Genomic DNA, 27,971 nt, shown 5'->3' on the forward strand with positions numbered 1-27,971 from the left:
GACTTCCTGATTTCAGTTTGAGGCATTCTATCATCAGATGATTTTCCTTGCTTCCCTCCTCCTCTTGCCCACAAAAATAGAATTCCAGCATTTCTAAGCTATAGGCTATTGTTCAAGATGCCAGCTCTTCTTAGGGAGTCATTAAGGGTCACCTTCTCTTCTTCCCTCTTACAGAGCAGGAATTGAATTTTAATTGGCCAATTTACAGAGGGGACTGGCATTGAGAGTCCCTCCCACTTGCGCTGAGCTGGGCAAGTTCAAGGCGATTCAGGCCGTCCAACTGGAGGCACATGTAGTACTTGTGAGGCTTTTACCACGCTGTGGGGAGCAGAAAGCAGTAGCAGGGCAGAATGGCTTTTTATTCCACGCCTGAATATGACATCCAATTGGCCAGAGGGTTGCTATCTGGGATGTTTCTATTTGCCACAAGGTAAGTTCAGTATTGTGTTAGAATGCGATTCAGAATCTTTCATTGCAGGATCCTCCACTGACAAGCCTTTAACAGCTGTCTTTTTGATGTTGTGCTATATCTGTTTATAAAGAAAAATAACCAACTGCCTGTTAAGTTTAAGCCTGTTTCTCTAAATTGTTATGAATATTCTCATTATTTGAATATCTCACATGATTTGGTGTACTATTAATATTTCTGTTTGGGAATTCTCATTCCCCTGTGTATAAATACAGTCGCCCTATTTTTTATGATGTGTGTATCTTGACTGGCTTTTTATCCCATTCAAATTAACAAGTGCTTTGTGCTGTGTACTTCACGGTTTTGCTTCCTCATTTCCCTGGGGAGTTTCAGAGTAAACATTGCTGTTTCTTATGGGAATGGTTATATACCTATGTACTAGTAGCCAAGTTCTCTATTCTCATTGCCAACATTTGTGTAAAGATAGGGAAGTTTTTATTTTATTTGACTTTCACTTATTCCTTCTCTGATGCTCTTCCTTTTTTTACATAGATCTAAGTTTCTGATCTATATAATTTTCCTTTTCTCTAAAGAACTTTTAATATTTCTTGCAAGGCAAGTCTATTGGCAACAAATTCCCTCAATTTTTGTTTACCTGAGAAAGACTTTACTTCTTTCAACACTTTTGAAGAATAATTTCACAGGATCCAGAATCTATGTTGGTGTTTTTTGTTTGTTTTTCCTTTCAACACTTTCAATCTTTTACTCCACTCTCTTCTTGCTTGCATGGTTTCTGAGGAGAAGTCAGATGTAATTCTCATCTTTGCTCCCCTGTAGGTGAGGTGTTTTTCCCATCTGGCTTCTTTCAGGCTGTTTGGCTTTATCTTTGGTTTTCTGTAGTTTGAAACTGACATACCTAGGTGTAGTTTTTCTGGTATTTATCTTGCTTCGTGTTCTTGGAGCTTCCTGGATCTGTGGTTTGGTGTCTGGCATTAATCTGGGGAGATTCTCAGTCATTATTGTTTCAAGAATTTCTTTTCTTCCTTTCCCTCTTTCTTTTCATTCTGGTATTTCCATTACGTGTATGTTACACCTTTTGTAGTTGTCTCTCAGTTCTTGGATATTCTGTTCTGGAACTTTCTGTCTTTTTTTCTCCTTGCCTTTCAGTTTTGAAGGTTTTTTATTCAGATATCCTCAGGCACAAAGATTCTTTCCTCGGCCCTGTCCAGCATGCATGTGTGGGGCAGGGGTATGGGAAAGGAAATCTCTGTACCTTCCACTCAGCTTTGATGTGAACCTAAAACTGCTCTAAAAAAAAAATTATTTTAAAGTCTATTTTTTAAAAAAAGACAAAAGGAACCTATGTGTATATTCTAAATTTCAAAGAAAAGGTATAGTCTTCTCATTCAACTTTGAGATTATAGTCATATATGAAAAGAAGTATTGACTGAGATTGCCAATTGTACATTATTTAATTCCATCACAATTGAAGATTTAAATACTTCATTATATTTTCTCTTATAATTCAAATTCAACTTTTATCCATATATAATCTTGATTTGAAATTTTCCTCCAGAATTATGCTAAATGCCAGCGCTTGCTTCTAGAGATGCCTTTACTTAAAATAGGACATGGAAAAAAACAGGTGGATGCAACAGTCATGGTAATGTTCTGGCTCTCTAGCTGACTTGAGTATTTATTTTATTATTATAGGCATTCATTTTATTATTACACCATGTAAAAGATAAAAAAGACAACATGAACTGCTTATATTATAAAATTTGCTCATCTATATATAGAGAGATTACAGGGCTGGTTTTTCCAGTTTTCTTTGGCATTCTTTCATCTGAAAGCGAGTAAGAGAGAACGTTCTTCTGATTTTTATTCTCCCCAATTGTCAGCTTCTGTGTGAGTGGCGATAGTTAAACTCTTCTTTATTGTAAAATTTATTGTGGAAATATTGGTAGGTAGGAATTGAGCTGGAGCAAGTGTTAAAGTCTTTTACATTTTCAGCTGCTCTGCCTTAAAACCTTCACTATTCTTTTTATTTCAGTTCCAGTAACATTTGGAAACTTTATTTTAATGAAGTTTCTTTGCCAGTATGAGTTGAAAATATAGATTCTTTTGAGCATTATTTAACATTTTTAACTAAAATTAATGCCTTCTGTCTTTTCCTTTGTTTTCTTATTGCCTTTAATTTCTTACTTATGGCCTTTTCCTTTAAATGAAGAGGAAGACAGTGAAATAGAGAAGTGAAAAATATAACACAAGGCATCAGACTTACTCCAAAAGAGAATTCAGTTTGTTTGGTGTTAGAGGTTTGGGAGGGATTTGTTTTTGTTTAATGGAGTGGTGTTTAGAATAATTCACCACCAAAAGGTAAGGCTTCTGCCTCACACACACAAGTGCAAAAAACACAACCCTTTCTTCATTTGTTTTGACAAGTGCAATTTAATTTATTCTTTGGCCTTGTATAAAAATTAGCTTAATTTTCAAATATGTTGGTTGGTATTTGGACTCCTTTAAACTCTCAAAGGCAATCTTTTATGGATTTCTCATTAAGGAGGAAGGTTTCCTGCTTAGGGGTAGCCTTCTCCGGGCACTCAGCCTCACCATCTGCTGGATAGAGGGGAGAAGCTCTACACCTTTTACTGCACACTGCTGAGCTGCTCCTCATTTGTCTGCCAGCAGGAGTCCTCTGGGAAAGCTCCCAGACATCTTCTCCCTAAAAAGCAATAGTAATTCAGGGGCACACACAATATTTCTAGCCCTCTGCAGCTGTCTGAGCCTCTCTGAGATCCGTGACAGTCTTGGGGGTGTTTGCATGTGCCTGTCTGTGGAAAATAACACACCACCATGGAAGTGATTTCTCCTAAGTTTTAGCAACATATGCTGTGGCACAGAGAAACAGTATGGAAGAAAATTCTAAAATCATAATATCTGATATCTGGAGAGATTGGTAGAAACCATCCTTCCTTCCTCCAACAAATAAAATGCCCAGTTCCAAATGAGAGTTGAGAAACAGAAATTATTTATTGGTAATTAGAAGTTGTGCTATTCTATTTATGCTGTGCTATTGTTTTGTAATTGAGTCTGGAAGTTAATAAAAGGCAAAGATGAATGCTATTACACATCATAGATATTACAATGTTTGCATCAAATTCTGCTTGATTTTTATGCAGATGTTGACATGTAGGAAGGACAGTTGAATATTCTGATTCTCTATGTGTGTCATTGCTGACAAAGGGGATATAAAGAGGGGAATATTGGGGAAAAAAAACATTTCAATTTATTATGCCCCAGCAATTGAATGAAAAACACCCACCCCTGTTGCTAGTCCCTCTCTTTTATAGTAGTGTTTTCATGCAGTAATCAATAAAATGTAATTTTCAAAAACTGTTTCAGAATGGAGGATGGGGAGGAGATAACTAGTAGTGAAGGGGATATTGGGATAAGCATGGTAGAATGGGGTAAAGTAGGATACAAGAAAAGGGGCTGTATCTTTTATGCCAGTTTTGGTGTTACAGTGTTATGACTGCATATTAGCAGACTTCACACTTACTGGTGATTCAGCTGTCAAAACCAAAAGTCCCCAGGACATATGATCAGGATGTGACATTTAAAAAGAACTTTTCTTTCCAGAAGGGACTGTGTGTTGCTATGAGATGGTATTACCTAATGCATACCTTTCTACCTACTGAACCACTTTTTAAAGACACAGATATTAATGAGGCAATTATGAAAAGCCTTGGAAAAGTGTTTTTTAGGTTTTTTTTTGTGTGTGAATCCAAAAGGTCTGAGGGATAGCCTTGAGGAGCCTGGAAGTAGTTATAGAAACAAGGAGTTGGCCGGGTGCGATGGCTCATGCCTGTAATCCCAGGACTTTGGGAGGCCAAGGCAGGCAGATCACGAGGTCAGGAGTTCAAGACCAGCCTGACCAACATGGTGAAACCCCATCTCTACTATAAATGCAAAAATTAGCTGGGCATGGTGGCGTGTGCCTGTAATCCCAGCTACTCAGGACGCTGAGGCAGGAGAATCGCTTGAACCCGGGAGGCAGAGGTTGCAGTGAGCCGAGATCGCAACATTGCACTACAGCCTCGTTGACAGAGCGAGACTCTGTCTCAAAAACAAAAGAAAAGAAAAGAAACAAGGGGTTAGGGATGCTGTTGACGGCTAAACGATTTCTCAAAAATAATGTCTTTGCTAATGGAGTGTTGAAGGACAATGGCCACCTTTTTTCGTGTTTTGAAAGATTCTTGTTTGTTTCAACTCTTTTAAAAATGCTTCAGACTTTTCTGTCTCCTGTGAACATATTATAAACATCTCAACACCATCTGGATCTATGAATGAAACAATGTTATGAGTGCAGCTCAGTGTTGTTTGACTTGGTCCCAGTTTTCCATTGCTATATGTTTTTATCATTAGTATTTGGGGCCTATCATTTTCCTATAAACAGGAAATGCCTAAAAAGGGATGTTGTTCAAATATGCATCATCTATTATTCTGTACTAAAGAAGATATAATCTCTCCCTGAATTCTTTCTTTCTTTTTTTTTTTTTTTTTGAGGCAGAGTCTCGTTCTGTTGCCCAGGCTGGAGTGCAGTGGTGTAATCTCAGCTCATTGCAACCTCGCCTCCCGGAGTCAAGCGATTCTCCTGCCTCAGCCTTCTGAGTAGCTGGGATTACAGGCATGCGCCACCACACCCCGCTAATTTTTGTATTTTTACTAGAGATGGGGTTTCACCATGTTGGTCAGGCTGGTCTCGAACTCCTGACCTCGTGATCCGCCCACCTCGGCCTCCCAAAGTGCTGAGATTACAGGCCTGAGTCACCACGCCCAGCCTCCCCCCGAATTATTTCTACAGTGACATTTAATTGTTCATATTGAGTTTATTTCCTTTTTAAAATGTGAAAGGGGGAAATTTAGCAGTAATTATCAAAATTGCAAGTGCATTTACCCTTTGAGCCAGCAATTCCACTTTTAAGAATTTCTGCAGATATTTCAACGTACATAGAAAACATTATATGGACATGGTTATTCATTGCAGCATTATTTGTAATAGCAAAAGACTAGACATGAAAAAGTGTCTACAAAAGGGGTCTGGTTAAACAAATATATGCATACAGTGGGGTACTAGGTAGCTGAAAGGAAATAAAGGTATGAGGAAGCTCTGTAAATACTGATATAGAATGATCTTCAATATGTTTGAGGGCTTTTATTTGAGAAGGGGGTCTCAGTTTTGCCCAGGCTGATCACAAACTCCTGAGCTCAAGCAATTCTAGCACCTCAGACTTTCAAGTAGCTGGGACGACAGGCGTGAGCCACCGTGCCCGGCTGAATATGTATTGTTGAGTAAAAAAGCAAGGGATAGAACAGGCCATGAAGTTTCTTTCGGGAAAGGAGTGAAATGAGATTATATGTTCATGTTTGCCTGTATTTGCATAACAGAACACTGGAAAAGATACTTAAGAAATTTACTACAGTGGTTAGCTTGTAGGGGCAAGAGAAATGGGTATGGTGGAGGAGGAATACCAGAAGTAAATATGGGGAAAATATGAAGACTTTATAAACTTTATAAATTTCGATGATGCATACATGGTTATTTATATTAATCCAGATACATTTATATATGTTTAAAAGATTTCATAAGCTAGGCATAGGGGTACGTGCTATAGTCCTAGCTACTTAGGAGGCTGTGGTGGGAGGATTGTTTGAGCCCAGGAGTTCAAGGCTGCAGTAAGCTATGATCATGTCACTGCACTCCAGCTTGGGTGACAGAGTGAGACCCTGTCTCAAAAAAAGATTTCATAATTTTAAAAATACATGAGGAAAAATGGGGAAAAACAGCAGTGGCATGTAAAAAGAATCTTTAAAAACAATGCTTTACTGTTCACAATAGCAAAGACATGGAATCATCCCAAAGGGCCATCAATGACAGATTGGATAAAGAAAATGTGCTATCTATACACCATGGAATACTATGCAGCCATAAACAAGAATGAGATCATGTCTTTTGCAGGAACATGGATGGAGCTGGAGGCCATTATCCTTAGCAAACTAATGCAGGAACAGAAGACCAAATTCTGCATGTTCTCATAAGTGGGAGCTAAATGATGAGAACACGTGGACATATAGAAGGGAACAACACACACTGGGGCCTACTTGAGGGTGAAGGGTGGGAGGAGAGAGAGGATCAGAAAACATAACTATTGGGTACTAGGCTTAGTGCCTGGGTGATGGAATAATCTATACAACACCTCCAGTCCATGACACAAGCTTACCTATATAACAAACCTGCACGTGTACCCCTAAAATAAAAGTTAAAAAAAAAAACCAATGCTTTATCCCCAGCTAAGCACCGTGTTCAATAAGAATATGATGAAGATCTACAATTCAAATATTTGAAATTTTAAATTAATAGACCTAATTTGCAGAATATATTGATGTATTTTGTTTCTTTTTTGGGGGGTATGGGGGTGTTCGATTAGAACTTTCTTATGATGGACTTTGTCTCATAGTATTGCACACTAAACAATAATGGATGGACAGGTTGATGGGTTTGTAAGGGGCTTAAGAAATATGGTAACTTTTATTTTGTGGTGCTGGTAGTCTGAGTATATTTTGTATTCTTATACACTTGACTCAGGTCCAGTTGATAACTGGCAGAGTTTTATAACACTGTGCCGAGAAGAGCCCATGCAACATGTGTCATAACAGTTCGTTAAAGAACAGCATCAACAAAAAAATTAGTTCTTAGAATTTTTTATTTTCCAATTTATAGTTGTCACTTTCTCCATTTATCCAAAGCATACCAATCTTTCAAGGTCTTCTGAAGTCCCACTGTACTACTAAGCCTTCTGGCTGACTTCAGACCCCATTCATGTGAGCTTTTGGTGCTTGTATCCAAAATGCCTCTACAGCCTCGGTGGCCCAATATGATCTGAATTTTATACCATCTGCTCTTCACTCACAAGGCTCTGGCTATACTCTGTTGTATTCTTTAAAAACCCAAACTCATTCCTCATCTCAAGGATTTTGCATTCATTTTTCCTTTGGAGCTATATATTCTTCTCCCAGCTCTTTGCGTGGTTAATTATTTCTTATCATTTAGGTCTTGGTTTGAATGTCACTCGCTCATAGAGGCTGTCTCTGACTTAAACGGGGACTTTCCATCACACTCTCACATTACCCAGTTTTATTTCCTTCAGAACCCTTATAACTATATGAGAATATCTTGTTTGATTTGCTTACTTGCTTACTCCCTGTCTCCCTCCTCTGCCTCTCCTACCTCATTGCACAGTGCTCCTTACTTGCAAATTAAAAGCACAGGCTCTGGAGACAGATGCCTGGGTTTAGTAGCTGTGCTGCTCACTACATTTGTGACAGTGAACACATTATTCTATATTTATCTCACTTTCCTCATTAATAGTCCTGTATCATAAAGATAATATAAAGGCTAAGTGAGAAAATACTCGTCAAGTGCCTAGAATGGCGGTTGGCACTCAGTAGGCACTCAAATATTTTTTGAGTGAATGAATGATGCTCTGACTTTAATAGTTTTTCTTGCATCTGAGCCTCCCCAGCAAGATTATAAACTCTTAGGCCTTCCATGACCTTGCAGAGCTCCAACTATAACAAGGTCGAAGGCACATAGGTGATCAGTGAATACTGCTTAAAATACTGAACTTACTGTAGATTTCTCAGAAACTTGTTTTGCATTCCCGAATCTCTCTGTGTTAGGGCAAAATCATCTAAGAAGGACATCATGTCACTTGTGAATTCCAGTTTCATCAGCCTACCCATCCCACGCAGTCAAGCTTCCTTGTTTGTGGTTAGGAATGCAACAAAAGGGCTTTGTTTGAATTACACCCACACACAAAAGTTAGTTTGCTAAATTTTAAAATTAAACCATCTTCTGACTTACTGATATGCTCATGATGTGATGTACTTTAGGAAAACATTTCTTTATATTCTTAAAGATCAAAGTGATCCCAAAATGTAAAATTAGTATGCCATGCTCTTTAGGAATGCTTATTAAATGTTTCGCATCATTGAAAAAGTCAGTAAATAGCTGTTTAACTTTTTTTTTTAACTCTCAAGCTACAGTGAATTATATTTTCAAAATGAGAGACTATTTTAAAAATACTTTGCTTTTCAATAGGTAATACATGTGTATAGTATAAAATTTGAAAAGTTACAAAATGAAATACAGTGAAAATAAGTTTTCCTTCCCAGAGGCAGTCATTGTATGTAGTTTCTTAAGTGTCCTTCCAAAAATACTCTTTACATTAATATACATACATGTGATTATGTTTTTCCCCACATACTGTAGCAGACTGTACATGTAATTCTGCATCTTACTAGTGTAACAATATATTTGGAGATATTTGCATATCAGTATGTATAGAGATACTTTATCCTTTTTAACAGCCATTATATGGATATACCACACTGAGTTAACTAGTCTGCTGCTAATGGGCATTTAGGTTGTCTTCCAGTCTTTTGATGGGTATGTTATTTTAAAAATCATTTGCTAGATGTTGTCCAACTGGCCTTCATTCACGTTGTACTGATATATACTGGTGGGCTATTTTTGGTCATCCTTTTCAATTCTTCCCTTATTTCATCACTTACCTCCTATCTGTATGGTATGGAAGAATCTTATAAAACAAAGATTTATCTCAGAAGCCCTCTCCCAACATATGTTCTGCATCTAAACGAAAAGTTGTTTTTTTTTTTCCTCGTGTTTTTGTTTTTTTCAGGGCCTTTTGATTTGCTTCCCCCTCCCCCACCCCCACCGCCAAAATCATCTTGTCCTCTTGTTCTTAATCTATTAGAACTGTGATGAAACCTGATACTCTACCCAGGGCAAATAAATAGTTACCTCTCCAACCTCCTCCAAAGAAAAAGCTCCAAAGTTGTGTTTGCTGTCTTTGTATTGCAGGTATTGGGCCTACTTTCTAAAGCACTTATTTTATCTGTACTGTAGGAATTATTTCATTTGGTCTTTCCTGCAGAATGTAAGCTCCTTAAAGGCAGAGACAATATCTTAGTCATTATTTCTTTAAAATATCTCTTTAAAATTTAATTTTTTATTTTCTTAAATGGACATTTAATTGTACATATTTATGGGGTACATAACGATGTTTCAGTACAAATAATGTATAGTGATGAGATAAGGATAATTAAATATTTTTAAATATCAGTTTCAACTCTTCTAGTCCTCATGTACCACGTCCCTGGAGCCCGATCCCGTGTGTCACCTCCCTCACTTCTCCCTCTTCCAGGTTAGGTTCATCATGAAAACAGAGGACATTGGGTATGAGGTCCCCTCAACTTTTCGTGCTACCTACTTGCTTTCACATTTGCCAGCATCCGCTTTTCTTCTATCTCAACAGCACTGGCTTTCCTCCTCCATAAGCTCATACCCTTCACCTGAGCGTTTGAAGCCCATCCCTTCCTACCTCCTCCTGAGTCTTTAAGGAGTCCTCCTCCTGTGTCCTGTGTCTTCAGATGGGCTTGTGCACGCTCTCTGCCTTATAGACACTTGCTTGAACTTATCATTTAAAACAAAAACAGCAGGAACAAAACCTTCTCACTCCCGAGATCCCTCCAGTCTTCTAGCTACCACCCTCTTCTCCCCTTTAGAACAGGTTTTTGAAGGAATCATCTGCCCATACTGCCTCTGTCTTATCCCTTGTTCACCTTTAGCCCCATCCTAAATCATGCCATTGCAAGGACTTGCTAGTTGCCAAATCCAGTGGCCATGCATCTACCCTCATCACACTAACCTCTTTATAGCATTGCAGTGGTTGACAGTTTCCTCCTCCTCTTCACTCTCCCCACTAGAAATCTGTGAGACTCCCATACTTGTTTTCCTCCTCCTTCTGTGGAAGCTCCTCTTGGGCCTTTTCCCACCTCCCTCTCCCCTAAATTTTGATCATTCTCAGAGACTCATCCTTAAACCATTTCCTTTGTCTCCCTGTTCATTCTCCCCAGGTCACTTATCTTCTCTCAAAGGCCCTGTGTTTTGTGACTTGTAAATTTCTATATGCAGCCCAGCCCTCAGTCCTCTAGTCCCTCTCCACTGAAAGTCCAACAGGCACTCATTCGCATGCCCCAGAATGAGCCATCAGCATCCTGCTCATTTCCTCTTCTCTCTCTCCACTCCCATCCCCTGCATCTTTAAAAAAAAAAAAAAAAAAAAAAAAAAAATTTAATAGACTGTCTCTCTGGAAGCTGCAGTGCAGTGGCACAGTCATTGCTCACTACAGCTTCGAGCTCCTGGGTTCAAGTGATTCTCCTGCTTCAGCCTCTGAGTAGTGGGGACTATATAGGTGGTTGCCACCACACGCAGCTAATTTAAAAAAAAAAAAAAATTGAGCCCCCTGCCTCAGCCTCCCAAGTAACTCGGCTTATAGACACAAGCAAACTAGAGGGCCTATCTGGAACCCCTGAAGTTATCAGTAAACATTGTCTCACACCTCATTTCCTTGACAGGAAGACATCTTTTTCCTGTGCAGCCTGTGGAATTTATCACTTTCTATTTCTCTTGGGTGGGAAAATCTTCTCGGCATCTAGCTAGGCATGGACAGATACTGTTGGGTGATGAAGTCACTGAAGAGCCATCCTTAGTGTCACGTGGTGCTGGTCTGAGGTCACGGTCCGTTGGTGTCCATTGGCTTCTCAAGGCCAATACCTAGTCCCGGGGCTAATTTCTACTACTGAGAGTGATTCTGCCAACTCCCTTCACTAAGTAGTGGGAATGAGCAGTAGGAAGATGACAGTTTGTTCTTTCTCTTCTTTCTCCTAATGTATTTTGGGCCCACTGGGGTCTAAAATGATACATACATGAAATGCCTCTAGGTATCTCATGCAAAAGAGACTTTATTTTTTCATCGAGGCTGGGCTTTTGCTATATGATTAAGCAGTGGCATTTGTTGAGTACCTGAAGTCATATATAACTGGGTCCCAGACTTACTAGCTGTGTGATTTGGGCCAGCCCCTGATGGGTTTAGAGCACTAGGAAGGATTTCTAATCATTGGATGGAACAAGGTGATAAACCAGGAATCTAAGTCAGTGAGGCAGCCTACCTTCAAGGAACTGGTTGAAGATGCAGCAGCCTCGTTTCTGGGGACTTTGGTATCCAAAATTAGAGAAGGACTAGCAGCAAGAATGCTGAACTGCTAAGATGCTGAGCCATGAACCCTCAGGCTCCCTGCCTACCTGCACTGAGAAAAAGGTTGATTTGGCCGGGCACGGTGGCTCATGCCTGTAATTCCAGCACCTTGGGAGGCCAAGGTGGGCAGATCACAAGGTCAGGAGTTCAAGACCAGCCTGGCCAATATGGTGAAACCCCGTCTCTACTAAAAATACAAAAAATTAGCTGGCATGGTGGCACAGGCTGTAATCCCAGCTACTCGGGAGGCTGAGGCAGGAGAACTGCTTGAACCCAGGAGGCGGAGGTTGCAGTGAGCCAAGATTGTGCCATTGCACTCCAGCCTGGACGATAGAGCAAGACTCCATCTCAAAAAAAAAAAAAAAAAAAGGTTGATTCAACTTTACAAGGCCAAGGCGGGCGGATCACTTGAGGCCAGGAGTTTGAGACCAGCCTGGCTGACATGGTAAAACCCCGTCTCTACCAAAAAAAAAAAAAATCAAAAAAAAAAATTAGCCAGTCATGGTGGCGTGTGCCTGTAGTTCCAGCCTCCTACTTAGGATGCTGGGGTACAAGAATCACTTGAACCCGGGAGGCAGAGGTTGCAGTGAGCCAAGATTGCACCACTGCACTCCAACCTGGGCAGCAGTGCTGAACTTCAAGGTTTAGTGGTTACATGGGACCTGTTATTGAGGATTAGAGGGGTATAGTGATATGGTTTGGCTGTGTCCCCAGCAAAATCTCATCTTTAATTCTCACGTGTTGCGGGAGGGACCCGGTGGGAGGTAATTGAACGATGGAGGCAAGTCTTTCCCATGCTGTTCTCATGATAGTGAATAAGTCTCATGAGATCTAGGTTTTAAAAGAGGAGTTCCCCTGCAAATGCTCTTTGCCTCTTTCCATCCATGTAAGATGTGACTTGCTGCTCCTTCTGCCATGATTGTGAGGCCTCTCCCCAGCCACGTGGAAGTGTGAGTCCATTAAACCTCTTTCTTTTGTAAATTGCCCAGTCTCAGGTATGTTTTGTCAGCAGCGTGAGAATGAACTAATACATATGGGGACAAGGAGGCAAACAAATTGTCATATATTGGCTTTTGCTGTTGATGTCTTGATTTTGCATCTACTTCATCTCCTTAGCCCAAGCTGTGCACCTGCTCCCTTTTGCGCCTTTATAGTTTCCAGGTGGGTGAGGTCTGTTCCTTTTTGGCCTATGTTTACCCCTGTGATTTCAGGTCACAGCCACTGCTCTGATGGCTCCCCTCCTCACCACCATGGGCAGGGTCCGAAAGGCTGTGACCATGGTCTCAGGCCACGCTCTGCCATAATTATTGACTCAATACCTCACTGGGGAGCTCGGTGCTGGGCGCCTCATCAGCACCAGCAGTTCCTGCCCATTCCTGTCTCCCTCATCATTTACCATCCTTCCTTTTAAAGATCTCTGAAGGCTTGTCTCCCTACCCTGTCTACTATTCATCAACTTATTAGTAATGAATGATGATAATAAGACTTAACATTTATTGAGCTCTTACTATGGGCCAGGTGTGTTTTCTCATTTTTAATCTCACAAAACCCCTGTGAATAGGTTCTACTATAATCTGCCTTTTATAGATAAGGAAACTCAGGGTGATTACAAAATTTACCTGAGATCTAAAAGCTAAAACCAGTGGTATTCAGTTTAAATCTGGATTAGAACCCAGGTTTGTCTTATCTCAGAGCTGATACCTTTAGCTACATTCCAGCCTCTCTCCCTCGCTTGAGAGGGAGTTGAATTTTTCTCACTTTTCCTGACCTATTTGGCAACTCAAGCATTAGTCCACCTGACTACAGGCTCCTTCAGTTCAGTAAATCTTTGTTGACTGACTGAAAAAAAAAAAAAATTGTGTATTTGTTTCCCTTGCTTCACACAAGAACATTTTCCTATCACCCTAATCTCTCTTTAAGGAGTTGAAATATATGTGTGTGTGTGTGTGTGTGTTTTTTTTTTAAGTCATCATCTGTTTTGGGAATCTCTTCAGTGTCTGCTATATTTTTAAAGTTATTTTAGATTAAGATGCAGTTAATCCAGCCTCTGATTAATCTTCTCACTTTCTAGATGAGCAAAGGCTTAGCTAAGAAGGGGAAGTAACTCACATAAGGTCAGACAGCAAGTTAGTAACGAAGTCAGGGCAACAGCCCAGGTCTCGTGACACCTGGTCTAGTATTTTTCTGATGTCCTAATACATTAAATTTTATTGGCTTCAGGGGAATTATTTTTCATTTATATTACAAAAACTAATTTATTTTTTCACAGAAAAGAGATAGGTGCATTTTTAGCTACAAGGCCAAGTACAATGAGTTGGCATAATTTATAGCTATTATTTTCACCATATCCAAATGGATTCCTGGATCCCATAAAAGTGTTTCTAAACTGCAGAAAAATCCCCCTACAGTCTTACAGTTCAAGAATTTTCAGCATGAAATGCCTGATAGATTACCTGACTTTTTTGCCAAAAATAAGGCACAGCAACTCTCTCCTGACTCTGACTTTCTATAGTCCTTACTGAATTATAGTCCTTACTGAATTCATTCTTCAGTGTTGCAGTCTGAAGGACACCCACATTTTCTCTTTGTCTTTGTCAATTCTTTGTGTTGTAAGGGCAGGATGTTTAAAAGTTGAAGTCACTGACTTGCAAAATGAGAACTTTTAGAGAGCATTTTGTTCTCCAGACCATGTAGCTTAGAGCAGTGTTCACACTGAGGTTGCTGCTAATGTTTCTGCAGTTCTTACCAAGAAATTAATAGTATCATTTATCCAGCAACAGGATATGATAGAGGACTTCAAAATCCCCAGAAAATGTTTTGCCATATATCCAAAGCCCTTTGGGAAATGGAAAGGAATTGCGGGCTCCCATTTTTATATATGGATAGATAGAGACCAAGAAAGACCAAGGCAACTCCATGTGCTTTACATTAATAAAGTATAAAATGTTAACATGTAGGAAGTCTAGGCAAAGTTTATGTGAGAATTCTTTACACTAATTTTGCAACATTTTAATGCAAGTCTGAAATTATGTCAAAATAAGTAAAAATTTTTACAAGTTAAGCAGAGAATAACAATGATTAGTCAGAGAAATAAGTAGCAAAATCTTCTTCTCAGTATTGATTTGGTTGCTTTTCAATCTCTGAGGACACAGCAGTCTTTGCTTCCAAATCCACAAGTCACATCAGTGAGGAGACTCAGCTGAGACTTTGGCTAATGTTGGGGGGTCCCTCCTATGTCTCCCCAGGCGCAGTGAGCCTGCAGGCCGACCTCACTCGTGGCACACAACTAAATCTGGGGAGAAGCAACCCGATGCCAGCATGATGCAGATATCTCAGGGTATGATCGGCCCTCCTTGGCACCAAAGCTACCATTCCAGGTAAGTGGCTATAGCTGAGACTGAAGGGTTTCTTTCTAATGTCATGTTCCCAGAAAAGAATGTTTTCTTCTCTGTTTTGAGAACGTTTTTTCTTATACTCACACTAAATATTAAATCTCTATCCGCTGCTTTTCTCATCCTCTTACAGTGCTTGACGTGTATATAAGTTACCTTTATATGCTGGGCGAGATCAACTTGAAGATCAGAATTATTTGAAGCACTGGCTGGCCATTTGAGATATTTATGGGGTCCATCAATTCTCAGACATTTCTCCACTGATAGCACTATATTAGAAAAATTGAGATTTTTCTTCCTTCAGTGCTTAAGTGTGCTTTCTGCTTTAGTCAAAACCGTATCCATTTTTATTCATGTGTTTGAACTCCCCATTTGGTTTTGCTCTTTCAGTTAAGGTAATTTGTCCATCTTAGCTCCAACAGCACAACAACTAATGTACTGAGGACCACTCAGTGTATACATTATCTCATGTAGTGACTCATAGACTTCTTTAAAACAGATACTGTAGTATTAACCCCATTTTGCAGAATAGGAAATTGAAGCTTGGGGCTGGGTGCAGTGGCTCATGCCTGTAATCCCAGCACTTTGGGAGGCCGAGGAGGGCGGATCACCTGAGGTCAGGAGTTCAAGACCAGCCTGGCCAACACGGTGAAACCCTGTCCCTACTAAAAATACAAAAATTAGCCAGCTGTGGTGGCATGAGCCTGTAATCCCAGCTACTCGGGAGGCTGAGGCAGGAGAATCGCTTGAACCCGGGAGGTGGAGGTTGCAGTGAGCTCAGATCGCGCCACTGCACTCCAACCTGGGTGACAAGAGTGAGAATCCATCTCAAAAAAAAAAAAAAAAAAAAAAGGAAATTTAAGCTTGGAAAGATTAGTTTGTCCATGCTCAAACAACTGATCAGTACCCAAGTCAAGACAAATCCAAGGCAGGTTTCAAAGCTGCTGCATGTAATCAGTAGGTTATACTTCCTCTGCTTTTCTAGCTACTGTTTGTTGTATGGGTCAAGGTTTGGTCACGAAGGAGAGCCCTCACAAGTGATTTAGGAGAGGGGTTATAGAACGAGGGAGCACAGCCTGACCACCACCACACATTAGAGAGAGAACTAAGCCAGGACTCCCCTCCACTTCAGACTTGGAACCCATACAAACTGGAATCTATCTTCTGATTCCAGGGAGTTAGACTCCGTAGCTTATCACTTTTGGGAAATGCTTAGATAGCGCTAATGTAGCGAGGTCAGGAAAATAAAGGTCACTTAGTCCTTATATACAAAGGAGACGCAAGTGTTGGTATGTGTGTGCATGTGTGTTGCGGGGAGGAAGGGAGGCTGGAAGCTTCTGGAAGGATTACTTAACGAACAGATGGTAGCTATGCATTTGGCAAGGCCAGAACTCAGTCACAGCCCTTAATACTCATGTCTGGTCAAGTCAAGGGCCAAATCCTAGACCTTGATGAACACTGATGAACAGTAGCTCATGGAACTGAACAGGACAAACCTCTCTCAGCATATCAGGGTAGGCTTCAGGCCACAGGAAGAGATAATGTCCTGGTTCCTTCCTGGTTACAGATGCTCCTCTCCCTTGCCCATGTCCTTCCCAATCACCCTGAAAGAAATTATTCTCACCATCTGAGCCATCTGTTCTCAGACAGCAGGTTTCCTAGCAGTGTCTCCTGACCCTTGACAAAGCCAGACTGCTTTTGCTTTACAGGCATGGAGGTGTTGAGGGCCTTTAGAAGGTAAGGTGTGTGGAGCCTAACAATGAAGGAAGAATAGCATAGTGGTAAGGGACTGGGCCTTTAAGTCAGACCTAGGTTTAAATCTCCCCTTACCCCGACGGTGTAAGCTTGAGCAAATCATTTAACCTTTGATCTTGGCTTCCTTTTCTGTAAAATAACTAGTACCTACGTCATTGGATTGTTGTGAGGATTATATAAAATAGCATATGTGCAATTCTTAGTACATAGTAAGCACTCAATGAATGATGACTGATTATAATAATTAAGCTGAAGACTTCAGTACAGCATGAAAGCTGGTACTGAACTTGAGGGTGAATGGCCAGCACACACTTATAAATGCAGGCGGGTATGTATTAACAGAGTGCCCTTCAACAGTGGGGTCCTTTGAGCGTCCTTACTCCTAAACTTCTTATGAAGCCCTAGATCCAAAGCCATACTGTGACTTAAAAAATGTGCTGGCCCTTCAGCAGAAATAAGCACTGCAATCAGTACTTAGAATGACTGCTTACAGTAACTATGGTGAGCTCCAGTAGGCCTCAGGGGAATGGAGCCGTCAGCACCAGAAGTACAGTATTTTCAAGGCTGTGCTTCTGCACCTCCTCCTTCCTCCTCTGCATCCCAGCCTCCAGAGGGGCTTAGGCAGGTGGATCGGCCCTTGTGCTGTATCTACCACTCTGTCTCTCTGATTGAAGCTTCAAAATTGTTCCTCCTGACACAAGGACCATCAGCACAAAAGCACTGCATGGGGACAAAAGGAGAAAGGAAAGTTCAAATAACCCAAAACGTTACAGACATGTGCATTCTCTCCTGCTGCAGCACAAACCACCCTGTGGTGCAGCACAAACAAACCATGCCTGAGGCTTGCAGCTCTGGCAGTGGGCTTGACCCCCATGCTGAGTTCCACCTGTGGGATCTGATCTTGGCAGCTGCAGGTGGAGAGGTGCCCCAGGTGTGTTTCTGAGGAGCACAGTGGCATCTAGTGGTCCAGTGTGCCACATCAGTTGGCTGGTATCTCTCTGACAGCCTTAGTTTAAGTTCCAGAAACCATTCTCAGTCCTAAATTTGTGGATCTGTTTCTTGTTAAGAAGCAGGCGTATGAGGGGGTGAGAGGATGAGGGAGAGACAGGAGTGAGGTGAGAGAGAGAGAGAAAGAGAAGTATGGAGAGACTGAAGATGTGTAATTTAACTGTGAGCTAGGTTGGATTTGGAATTTCACTGAAATTGTATTTCAGCTGCTTTCTATCAGACCCTTGACACTCTGTTTTTGCTGCCCTACGGAAATCTCACCCAATGGTTCTGAAGTACTAAAGTACTTCAGAAGAGACTTTGAAAAGTTATGTAGTCCAGCTCCCTGACAAGAGGCTGAAATAGCAGTATCAAATCAGTGATTCATTCATTCAACAAATCTGTATGAGCATCCACTATGTCTCAGATGCTTTGTAGGTATTGGGAGTACAATGGTGAACAAGACATAAAAAGCCCCCTACACCACAATATTTGTTTCCCAAAATGTGTTCCGTGGAATAACAATCCACTAGATACTTCTTAGAAAAAAAAGTTTCTGAGATCAAGTAAGTTTAGAAAACATCTCTTAGTATTATATATTTCTCTTTTAGAACAACACATGAAAAATGGTTTGGGAGAACAATAGTTTATAAAAGACTCAGAAATCTTGCAGTAAATAAAATTGTTGAGCTTATTTAGCTCAATATTTTCCAAACATATTTAATCATCTAAGGAATTAGTGTTCCGTGAGCACACTTTAGGAAATGTTTTCATACACTTATTTTGTGCTCTATGTTTTAAATATTTTAAAAATACTTTTTTTTTGAGATGGGTCTCACTGTGTTGCCCAGGCTGGGGTGCAGTGATGCGATCAAGGCTCACTCCAGCATTGACATTCTGGGCTCAAGCGATCTTCCCGCCTCAGCCTCCCAAAGTGCTGGGATTACAGGTGTGAGCCACCGTACCTGGTAGATACCTGTGTTTAAAAGTATTTTAAACACACAAAATAGAATGATATTATAAAAATACATATATCTACCACAGAATTAAAAAGCATTTTATGTGCGCTTCAGTTCTTTAAATATTATAGATACAGTCAAAGTCTCTTTCACATAACCAAAGGGATATGATATAATGTCAAGCAGTGGTAAGTGCTGTGAAGAAAATAAAGCAGGGTAACAGGCATAAAGGAGAGAAGCGATACTCTTTAGTTAGTTCCAGGAGGTCCTCTCTGAATGAAAGGAGGGAGTAAGCCAAGTGAAGAGCACTCTGGGTGGTGGGAGCAGCGAGTACAAAGACTCTGAGACCCTGAGATGGGAATAAATTTCCTGGGTTTGAGTTTCAGCAGGGAAACTATTATGCTGGAGTGCAGGCAGCAAGAAGAAGAGCAATAGAAAATGAGGCTGGAGAAGTAGCCAGACCATGGTAAGAACTTTGATCCACTCAAGATGCACCCCTCTTGAGAGTAAGGCTGGCTTTATGTGAGTTGGAATTGTTGCAGGATTGAAAACCTTCATTCCAAGTTTTCTTACCCATCATTAAAAGTGCCATTTTGGTGGCATCAATGGCAAAGGTAATAAAAATGAATATTTCCAGACAGCAGTGGAAGAACTTGTCCTAGTGAGTGATATCAGTGCCTGTATTCCCCAGGCAGCTTGGGAATATTAATTCTGAAGGGACAGAACCCTCTCTGGGCAGGAGGGAAAGCACCTGACAGAGGCCTCCCATGACCTTTCTACCTTAGGTTTGCTACAGGAAGGAACCCACTACACCCTTGCACTGGTCTGATTAGAGATATGTGTAACAGAGATTTCATATTTATAGACACCATCTATATTTTAAGATATGTTAGGCTGGGCACGGTGGCTAATGCCTGTAATCCCAGCACTTTGGGGGGCCAAGGAGGGTGGATCATTTGAAGTCAGGAGTTTGAGACCTGCCTGGTCAACATGGTGAAACCCCATCTCTACTAAAAATACAAAAATTAGCTGGGCATGGTGGTACATGCCTGTAATCCCAGCTACTCGGGAGGCTGAGGCAGCAGAATTGCTTGAACCTGGGAGGCGGCGGTTGCAGTGAGCCGATTGTGCCACTGCATTCCAGCCTGGGTGACAGACCGAGACTCTATCTTAAAAAACAAAAACAAACAAACAAAATATATATATATGTGTATATGTTAGTGATGGTATTTTCTCCACTCGATAGTGTTTCAGTTAACCATCAGTTTATTTACTTTGATTTGTTGTGTGTGTTCCTATGTTACATTTGAATTATCCTTTCAATGAAAGACTGCTAAAATTCTCAGCAGTTGGGAGGATTACCTAATGTCTCCCACCTTCATAGAAATGGTGAATGAAATGGCCCTTATGGGGTTCCATTTCCCCTGGAAGTATTAGCTCTAAAAAGGAAGCAGACTGGGTCATACAGGATTATCCACAAGGCTGTCTAGTGCTTCTTTAGTAGGACCTCTTTATTTAGAGGGGAATGAAGAAATTCAGGGTAGGGGGTAAAATCTTTGACATATGCCATGCCATTGAGTGCCAGGTCTGATTTCCCTGACCTGGCTGGCTTGGCAGCTATTTCCTTCCTTTCTCTCTTGAATTTATACCTATCCGTCCCAAAGTAGGATGCGCCATTCAGTAAACTGACTTTCTCTGACAGAGAAAAATTACATTCTTGAGGAGAGCTGCCGAAAGTGTAGTCTCCTTTTCCTTAAATTCCAGCACAAGTTTTGACACCGAATATGGTTCTTCTAGTCTCAACATATTATCTGGAAATATTCCAGCCATAAAGCATTATCACATACTTGACCAATAAGACACTACATTTATTTACATGTGATCTAGAAATATAAGTATACATCATGAATTTTAATAGTGTTGAAACGCCTATCCATTTAAAAATAGAAAATCTTGGGCAAGAACTTCTAGTGATTTACCCTTCTTTAGAGAACAGTGAGTCACAAACATTTGAACCACTTATTCCTTCGTATATGCCCTCCCCATGTGTGTATATATATAGAGACAGAGACAGGCATTTTTTAGAGCAGTTTTAGTTTCATAGTGAAATTGAACAGAAAGTCCAGAGATTTCCCATATAGTCCCTATTCCCATACATGCACAGCCTCCTCCATTTTCAGCAGCCCCCACCAGAGTAGTACATTTGTTACAACTGATAAACCAACATTGACGCATCATAATCACCCAAAGTCCATAGTTTATATTAGGGTTCACTGTTGCTGTTGTACATTTTGTAGGTTTGGACAAATGTATAATGACATGTATCCACCATTATAGTATCATACAGAATAGTTTCACTGTCCTAAAAATCCTCTGTGCTCACCCATTTCTCCTTGCATCGCCCCTAAGACCTGGCAACCACTGATCTTTTTATTGTGTCCATTGTTTTGCCTTTTCCAGAATGTCAGTCATGTAGTTGGAATCATACGGTTTGTAGCCTTTTCAGACTGGCTTTTTTCATCTAGTAAAATGCATTTTAGTTTCTTTCATATTTTTTTCATGGCTTGACAGCTCTTTGTTTTTTTTTTAAGTAATGAATAACATTCCATTGTGTAGATATACCACAGTTTATTCATCTACTGCAGAACAGCCTTGTTGCTTCCATGTTTTGGCAATTATGAATAAAACTGCTGTAAACATCCATGTGTGGGTTTTTGTGTGGACATGAGTTTTCAGCTCCTTTGGATAAATGCCAAGGAATGTGATCACTGGATCTTATGGTAAGGATATGTTTAATTTTGTAAGAAACTGCCAAACTTCTTTTAAAAGTGGCTGTGCCATTTTGCATTACCACCTGCAATGAATGAGAGTTTCTCTTGCTCCACATCCTCACCAGCATTTGGTATTGTCAGTGTTTTGGATTTTGGCCGTTCTAATAGGTGTGTAGTGATATCTTGGTTTTGTTTGGTTGTTTTTTGTTTTTGCCTATGACAGAGCCCTCAGGAGGTCCTGAGAACATGTTCCCTAGTATCTTGTTGTTTTAATTTGTAATTTCCTAGTGACTTATGATGACAGCCTTTTCATTTGCTTATTCGCCATCTGTATATCTTCTTAGGATGTCTTTGGCCAGTTTTTAAATCAGGTTGTTTTCTTATTGTTGAGTTTTAAGTGATTTTTTAAAAATACATATATTTTGAGTTTATAAGTAATTTTATTTTGAGACAGCTTTCTGGAGTTTACAGTGCCATGATTGATAGTCTTTTTCCTCTTCTCCAGACGGGCTCTGAAAACCATCTGGAGGAGCTTGTAAATGAGAAAATCTTGCCCTCCTAAATGTATAAAGAGGCTTTGCTTTGGCTTTTGGAAGTCATCCACAGGTGATGGAATCCCAGCACCCAAGAGCCCCTGTGATTAAGCCTTCTCATAAAGCTTCCCTCTCCTTCCCTCTTTCCCCTTCGCTCTGCCTCTCATGAGCTTTTTCTGACTCTAATTTCTCTCATTCAGCTTTGTGTTTAGCTTTCCCACCACAAACAAATTGTTTCTAGTGCAGTTAAGATTCCGGGAAGATTGCCAGGGTGTATCTTTCAATTCCATAAAAAGGAAAGATATTAACTAAAAACATATACATGTGCACACAAAGTCGCCTTCACCCGTGCCTATTCTCTTACTAAGCTTTTCCCCTCTTCCCACAAACAACCCCAGTAGACACACAGCTTCAGTCTCAATCACTCTTCTACCTCTCTCATTTCTTGGCACATGCAAAATGTCATTTCCAGCATGCAGCAAATCACATCAAAGTGCTGCCTGTGCCCAAAGGCCACGTGGCTTCCTCTGAGCTCCTCATTCCTCTCCTTGCTAGCCTGGGTGATTAATTAGAGGCAGATAGGTTAGAGTGTTGGGCAGTTACTCCTAGCGATGACAGAAGGAGGCTGAGCAAGGCCCAAATATGGCCCTTTTTACCCACCCTTCCAAACACCAAACCTCTTGCACAAGAGAACATTTATAAGCAGGGTCCTCTGCCTGTAAGCCTACTAAATGATAACAGCTCAGTGGTACTGACCGCTTTGTCTTTCTTCCAGCTCCTCTACTAGTGACCTCTCCAACTATGACCATGCCTATCTAAGGCGGAGCCCTGACCAGTGCAGCTCCCAGGGGAGCATGGAGAGCCTGGAGCCCAGTGGGGCATACCCACCCTGTCATCTTTCCCCTGCCAAGTCCACCGGCAGCATTGACCAGCTCAGCCACTTCCATAACAAGAGAGACTCCGCTTACAGCTCTTTCTCCACCAGTTCTAGCATCCTAGAGTATCCACACCCTGGCATCTCTGCCCGGGAGCGTTCAGGCTCTGTGGACAATACTTCTGCTCGAGGTGGCCTCCTCGAAGGGATGAGGCAGGCAGATATTCGCTATGTCAAGACAGTCTATGACACCCGGAGGGGAGTCTCAGCAGAGTATGAGGTGAACTCTTCAGCCCTGCTGCTTCAAGGTAGGGAGGCCCGAGCCTCAGCAGATGGTCAGGGCTATGATAAATGGTCTAATATTCCTCGGGGCAAGGGAGTGCCACCCCCATCCTGGAGCCAGCAGTGCCCCAGTTCCTTGGAGACTGCCACGGACAACCTTCCTCCTAAGGTGGGTGCACCCCTGCCTCCAGCTCGGAGTGACAGTTACGCAGCATTTCGGCACCGTGAACGGCCCAGCTCCTGGTCTAGCCTTGATCAGAAACGGCTCTGCCGGCCTCAGGCAAACTCTTTAGGCTCCCTGAAGTCTGCATTCACAGAGGAGCAGCTGCATACTGTGCTGGAGAAGAGTCCAGAGAACAGCCCCCCGGTGAAGCCCAAGCATAACTATACCCAGAAGGCCCAACCTGGCCAACCTCTGCTGCCGACCAGCATCTACCCCGTACCTTCCCTGGAGCCACACTTTGCCCAGGTGCCTCAGCCTTCTGTGAGTAGCAACGGTATGCTCTATCCTGCACTGGCCAAGGAGAGTGGATACATAGCCCCTCAGGGAGCATGCAACAAGATGGCTACCATTGATGAGAATGGGAACCAGAATGGATCTAGCAGGCCTGGGTTTGCCTTCTGCCAGCCCTTAGAACATGACTTGCTGTCCCCGGTGGAGAAGAAACCAGAAGCTACAGCCAAGTATGTCCCCTCCAAAGTCCATTTCTCTTCAGTGCCTGAAAATGAGGAGGATGCCTCCCTGAAGAGACATCTCACACCTCCCCAAGGCAACAGCCCACATTCCGATGAGAGAAAGAGCACCCACAGCAACAAACCATCTTCTCATCCCCACAGCCTCAAATGCCCTCAGGCTCAGGCCTGGCAAGCGGGTGAAGACAAGAGATCTTCCAGGCTCTCAGAGCCCTGGGAGGGCGATTTTCAGGAAGACCACAATGCCAACCTCTGGAGGAGGCTGGAGAGAGAAGGCCTAGGCCAGAGCCTGTCAGGCAACTTTGGCAAGACCAAGTCAGCCTTCTCATCTCTCCAGAACATTCCTGAGAGTGTGAGAAGACACAGCAGCCTGGAGCTGGGCCGGGGAGCCCAGGAGGGTTACCCCGGGGGCAGGCCCACCTGTGTAGTCAACACCAAGGCAGAAGACCCTGGGAGGAAAGCCGCTCCTGACCTCGGGAGCCATCTGGACCGGCAGGTGTCCTACCCGCGGCCCGAGGGGAGGACCGGTGCCTCGGGTTCTTTCAACAGCACAGACCCAAGGCCCGAAGAGCCGCCTGCCCCGTCGCACCCGCACACATCCAGCCTGGGGCGGAGGGGGCCTGGCCCAGGCAGCGCCTCCGCTCTTCAGGGCTTTCAGTACGGGAAGCCCCACTGCTCGGTGCTGGAGAAGGTCTCCAAATTCGAGCAGCGAGAGCAAGGGAGCCAGAGACCGAGTGTGGGCGGCTCCGGTTTTGGCCATAACTATAGGCCCCACAGGACCGTCTCAACTTCCAGTACTTCTGGGAATGACTTCGAGGAGACAAAAGCACACATCCGTTTCTCTGAGTCAGCTGAACCCCTAGGCAACGGGGAGCAGCACTTCAAAAACGGGGAGCTGAAGTTGGAAGAGGCTTCCCGGCAGCCCTGCGGTCAGCAGCTGAGCGGAGGAGCGTCGGACAGCGGCCGTGGCCCCCAGAGGCCGGACGCGCGGCTCCTCCGTAGCCAGAGCACCTTCCAGCTCTCCAGTGAGCCAGAGAGGGAGCCCGAGTGGCGGGACAGGCCCCGCTCGCCCGAGTCGCCCCTGCTGGATGCCCCCTTCAGCCGCGCCTACCGGAACAGCATCAAGGACGCACAGTCCCGTGTCTTGGGGGCCACCTCCTTTCGACGTCGGGACCTGGAGCTGGGGGCGCCCGTGGCGTCGAGGTCCTGGCGGCCACGGCCTTCCTCGGCCCACGTGGGGCTGCGGAGCCCCGAGGCGCCGGCCTCCGCCTCCCCGCACACGCCCCGGGAGCGGCACAGCGTGACCCCTGCCGAGGGCGACCTGGCCAGGCCCGTGCCCCCTGCCGCCCGGAGAGGAGCTCGCCGGCGCCTGACTCCCGAGCAGAAGAAGCGCTCCTACTCGGAGCCCGAGAAGATGAACGAGGTGGGAGTCGTGGAGGAGGCCGAAGCGGCACCCGTGGGCCCGCAGAGAAATGGGAAGTGTTTCCCGGAGAGCAGCGTGGCCGACCGGCGCCGTCTGTTTGAGCGCGATGGCAAGGCTTGCTCCACGCTCAGCCTGTCTGGGCCCGAGCTGAAGCAGTTCCAGCAGAGCGCCCTGGCCGACTACATCCAGCGCAAGACCGGCAAGCGGCCTACCTCCGCCGCCGGCTGCAGCCTCCAGGAGCCTGGGCCACTGCGCGAGCGCGCCCAGAGTGCCTACCTCCAGCCCGGCCCCGTGGCGCTCGAAGGCTCTGGCCTCGCCTCGGCCTCCAGCTTGAGCTCGCTGCGGGAGCCCAGCCTGCAGCCCCGCAGGGAGGCCACGCTCCTGCCAGCCACGGTTGCAGAAACCCAGCAGGCTCCCCGAGATCGCAGCAGCTCCTTCGCCGGTGGCCGCCGCCTCGGGGAACGGCGACGCGGGGACTCGCAGGTCCCAAGGGACCTGCTTAGCGGAGCAAATGGTGGAACAAGGGGCACCCTGAGAGTGGATGAGACCCCCAGGGAGCCATCCTCCTGGGGGGCCAGGGCCGGGAAGTCCATGTCGGCCGAGGACCTGCTGGAACGCTCGGACGTCCTCGCGGGCCCTGTCCACGTGAGGTCCAGGTCATCTCCCGCCACCGCAGACAAACGCCAGGTACGTGCAACCAGCAGGTCCTGGCCTCGGACTGTCCCTTCCTCCCTAGAAGCTTTAGTGGGGCTCCCCAACCCCCCACACTCTCACCCCCTCTCCCAGTTCAGTTTTCCTTGTGATTACAGAAAAGTAGCATTTGTTTTCATGAGTTGAGTTTCTCAAGTGTCCCTTACCTGGTTTCCTTACAAAGATATAGGTATCTAGATTACCTATATTGTTATACAAATTCTCTATCTATCTATCTGTCTATGTATCTCCATTTTAGGAAGTCATCACTTCTCAATGGAAAAATGCAAGGTTAGGAAAAATTAGGGATTATCTTTTTTGTTTTTTGCTTTTTTTTTTTTAATAGATTAGAGTTTGGGTCTGAGTATTTTAAAAGTTTTAGCTTTGCACCCTTTCTGTTTCTGTTGGACTTTGCATCTACAAAATAGCTAGAATGATTGACATTGATAGTCATTGGTTATTGAATTCCTGGCCCTCAGCTAAGTGTGTGGCAGGTCCTGAGCTAAGTGTAATCTACATTTATTATTTCGTTTAACCCTCATGATAATCCTGTGCAGCAGAGTATATTATACATGTCAGACCCCTGTCTCTTGGACTCCCACCTTAGCTCTTTCTGTGCATTATCCTGGTGAGGAGAGAAAATAAGAAACTCAAAATCTCACATAAAAGGATTTTCTAATAAAGGCACCAAATGCTGCAAGGATTATAAAGTACTTTCCCCTGAAAATTTTAAGCAGTGCTAGGAATAGAAGCTGAGCATTCTGACTCCTAGGAGCCTGTTAATTTTCCTAATTCTTAGCCTATCCTCAGGCTTCACTTCCACTGTAGATCAATGGCTTGCCTCATGCTTCCCTTCCCACCAAAGAAAATAATAGGAATCACATACCTGTTAGCACAGGGGAGGAAGAACTCCGCTCCACTGCCCCCTCTCAGATTCCCTTTCAGAGAAGTCAGCCATTCAGCAAGCATCTGTAGAGCATGTGTTGTATGAAAAATGCTATGTTACAGCATCAAAGGATACACAAAAGAAAAAAATAAGGCTCATGCCTTTCTGGGGTTCACAATTAAGCAAGGAATACGACCTTATATATATAAATCTAATATGACTAGTGAATGCTTTGGGAATGGTGATCAATAATATGCTATGGAAAGTAAAGTGATTAATTCTGAGGTGATCTGAAAGTGCTTCTCCTGAAGGGAAATGGGATTTTGGGCCAGGATGTAAAAGATGGGCATGATGACAAGAGATTAGGGGAGAGGGGATGCATTGATGGGAACAAACCAGTTCAGACAAAGAAAGATTCAGCAGTTCTGGCTGAGAAGTTTGCTGCACTCTATCACACACATACAACAACAAATGCTACTTGCTCTTACCAGTCAGATGGTTATAGGCCAGGATTTTACAAGTTTTTGACAGGGATTTAGCTCTTTTTCAAAATTCTCATTAGGGAGGCCTTTCTGCCTCCAAAAACAAAGTCATCATGGAAATCAGTTCCTCTGTATGTGACAATTGATCCATCTCTGGCCTGAAATAATGACTGCAGGAGGCTACCATTTTGAACTACTTGTAGCCTGAGACTTTCTCATATATTTGGCAGGTCTGGCCTCTCTCCAGCCAGCTTGAAATCCTCTCTGAAACATGCAACCTTCTGTTTTCTTCTCCTTTAATTCCTCTTCATTGCATAACAATAGATACTAGTGATGGAGCTTAAGTGCACATCAGACTCTCTTGCCTGTTTCCTTCTTCTGAGAGAAAATACTGTCCCCTCCCAGATGTTTTCTGTTTAGAATTGTACAGAAATATTTTCTCCCAGTATAAACCCCCGACAAATGTAGAGGCAACCTCCCATAAGCCTTCAGTAGCCTTTTCCTTCCTTCAGAATGAACAGAGCTAATTCTCACTCCCTATCCTACCACTAACACACATTTAAAATCCATATATGTAACACACAATTTCATTTAGCTTGATGGATTTTAGCAATTTAACTGCATTAGCAGTCTAGACACCTTCCTTTCTCTC

At 43.1% G+C, this 27,971-nt stretch overlaps 1 protein-coding gene and 1 long non-coding RNA gene across 8 annotated transcripts in view; one reads left to right on the forward strand and one right to left on the reverse strand.

The window, feature by feature from the left end:
* The window catches only part of SHROOM3 (shroom family member 3), a 350,049-nt gene that overhangs the window by 285,303 nt on the left and 36,775 nt on the right, over positions 1-27,971 (forward strand). For 6 of the 7 annotated variants that reach the window (XM_054485820.2, XM_063663770.1, XM_063663772.1 and 3 more), the window contains 2 exons: positions 14,838-14,969; positions 22,765-25,948. In XM_054485820.2, the coding sequence (XP_054341795.1) occupies positions 14,838-14,969; positions 22,765-25,948 (3,316 nt within the window). Of the gene's footprint in view, positions 1-301; positions 431-14,837; positions 14,970-22,764; positions 25,949-27,971 lie in introns of those variants that run through there. The other variant, XM_054485821.2, reaches the window with a different exon arrangement.
* Positions 1-27,971, reverse strand: part of LOC134739442 (uncharacterized) — a 93,398-nt gene that overhangs the window by 6,099 nt on the left and 59,328 nt on the right. Inside the window, exon 3 of the long non-coding RNA XR_010126074.1 lies at positions 26,838-26,920. This is a non-coding gene — a long non-coding RNA (uncharacterized LOC134739442). The remainder of the gene's footprint in view (positions 1-26,837; positions 26,921-27,971) is intronic.

The sequence above is a fragment of the Pongo pygmaeus genome, chromosome 3 (genome assembly GCF_028885625.2).
Source record: "Pongo pygmaeus isolate AG05252 chromosome 3, NHGRI_mPonPyg2-v2.0_pri, whole genome shotgun sequence".
Classification (NCBI taxonomy): domain Eukaryota; kingdom Metazoa; phylum Chordata; class Mammalia; order Primates; family Hominidae; genus Pongo; species Pongo pygmaeus.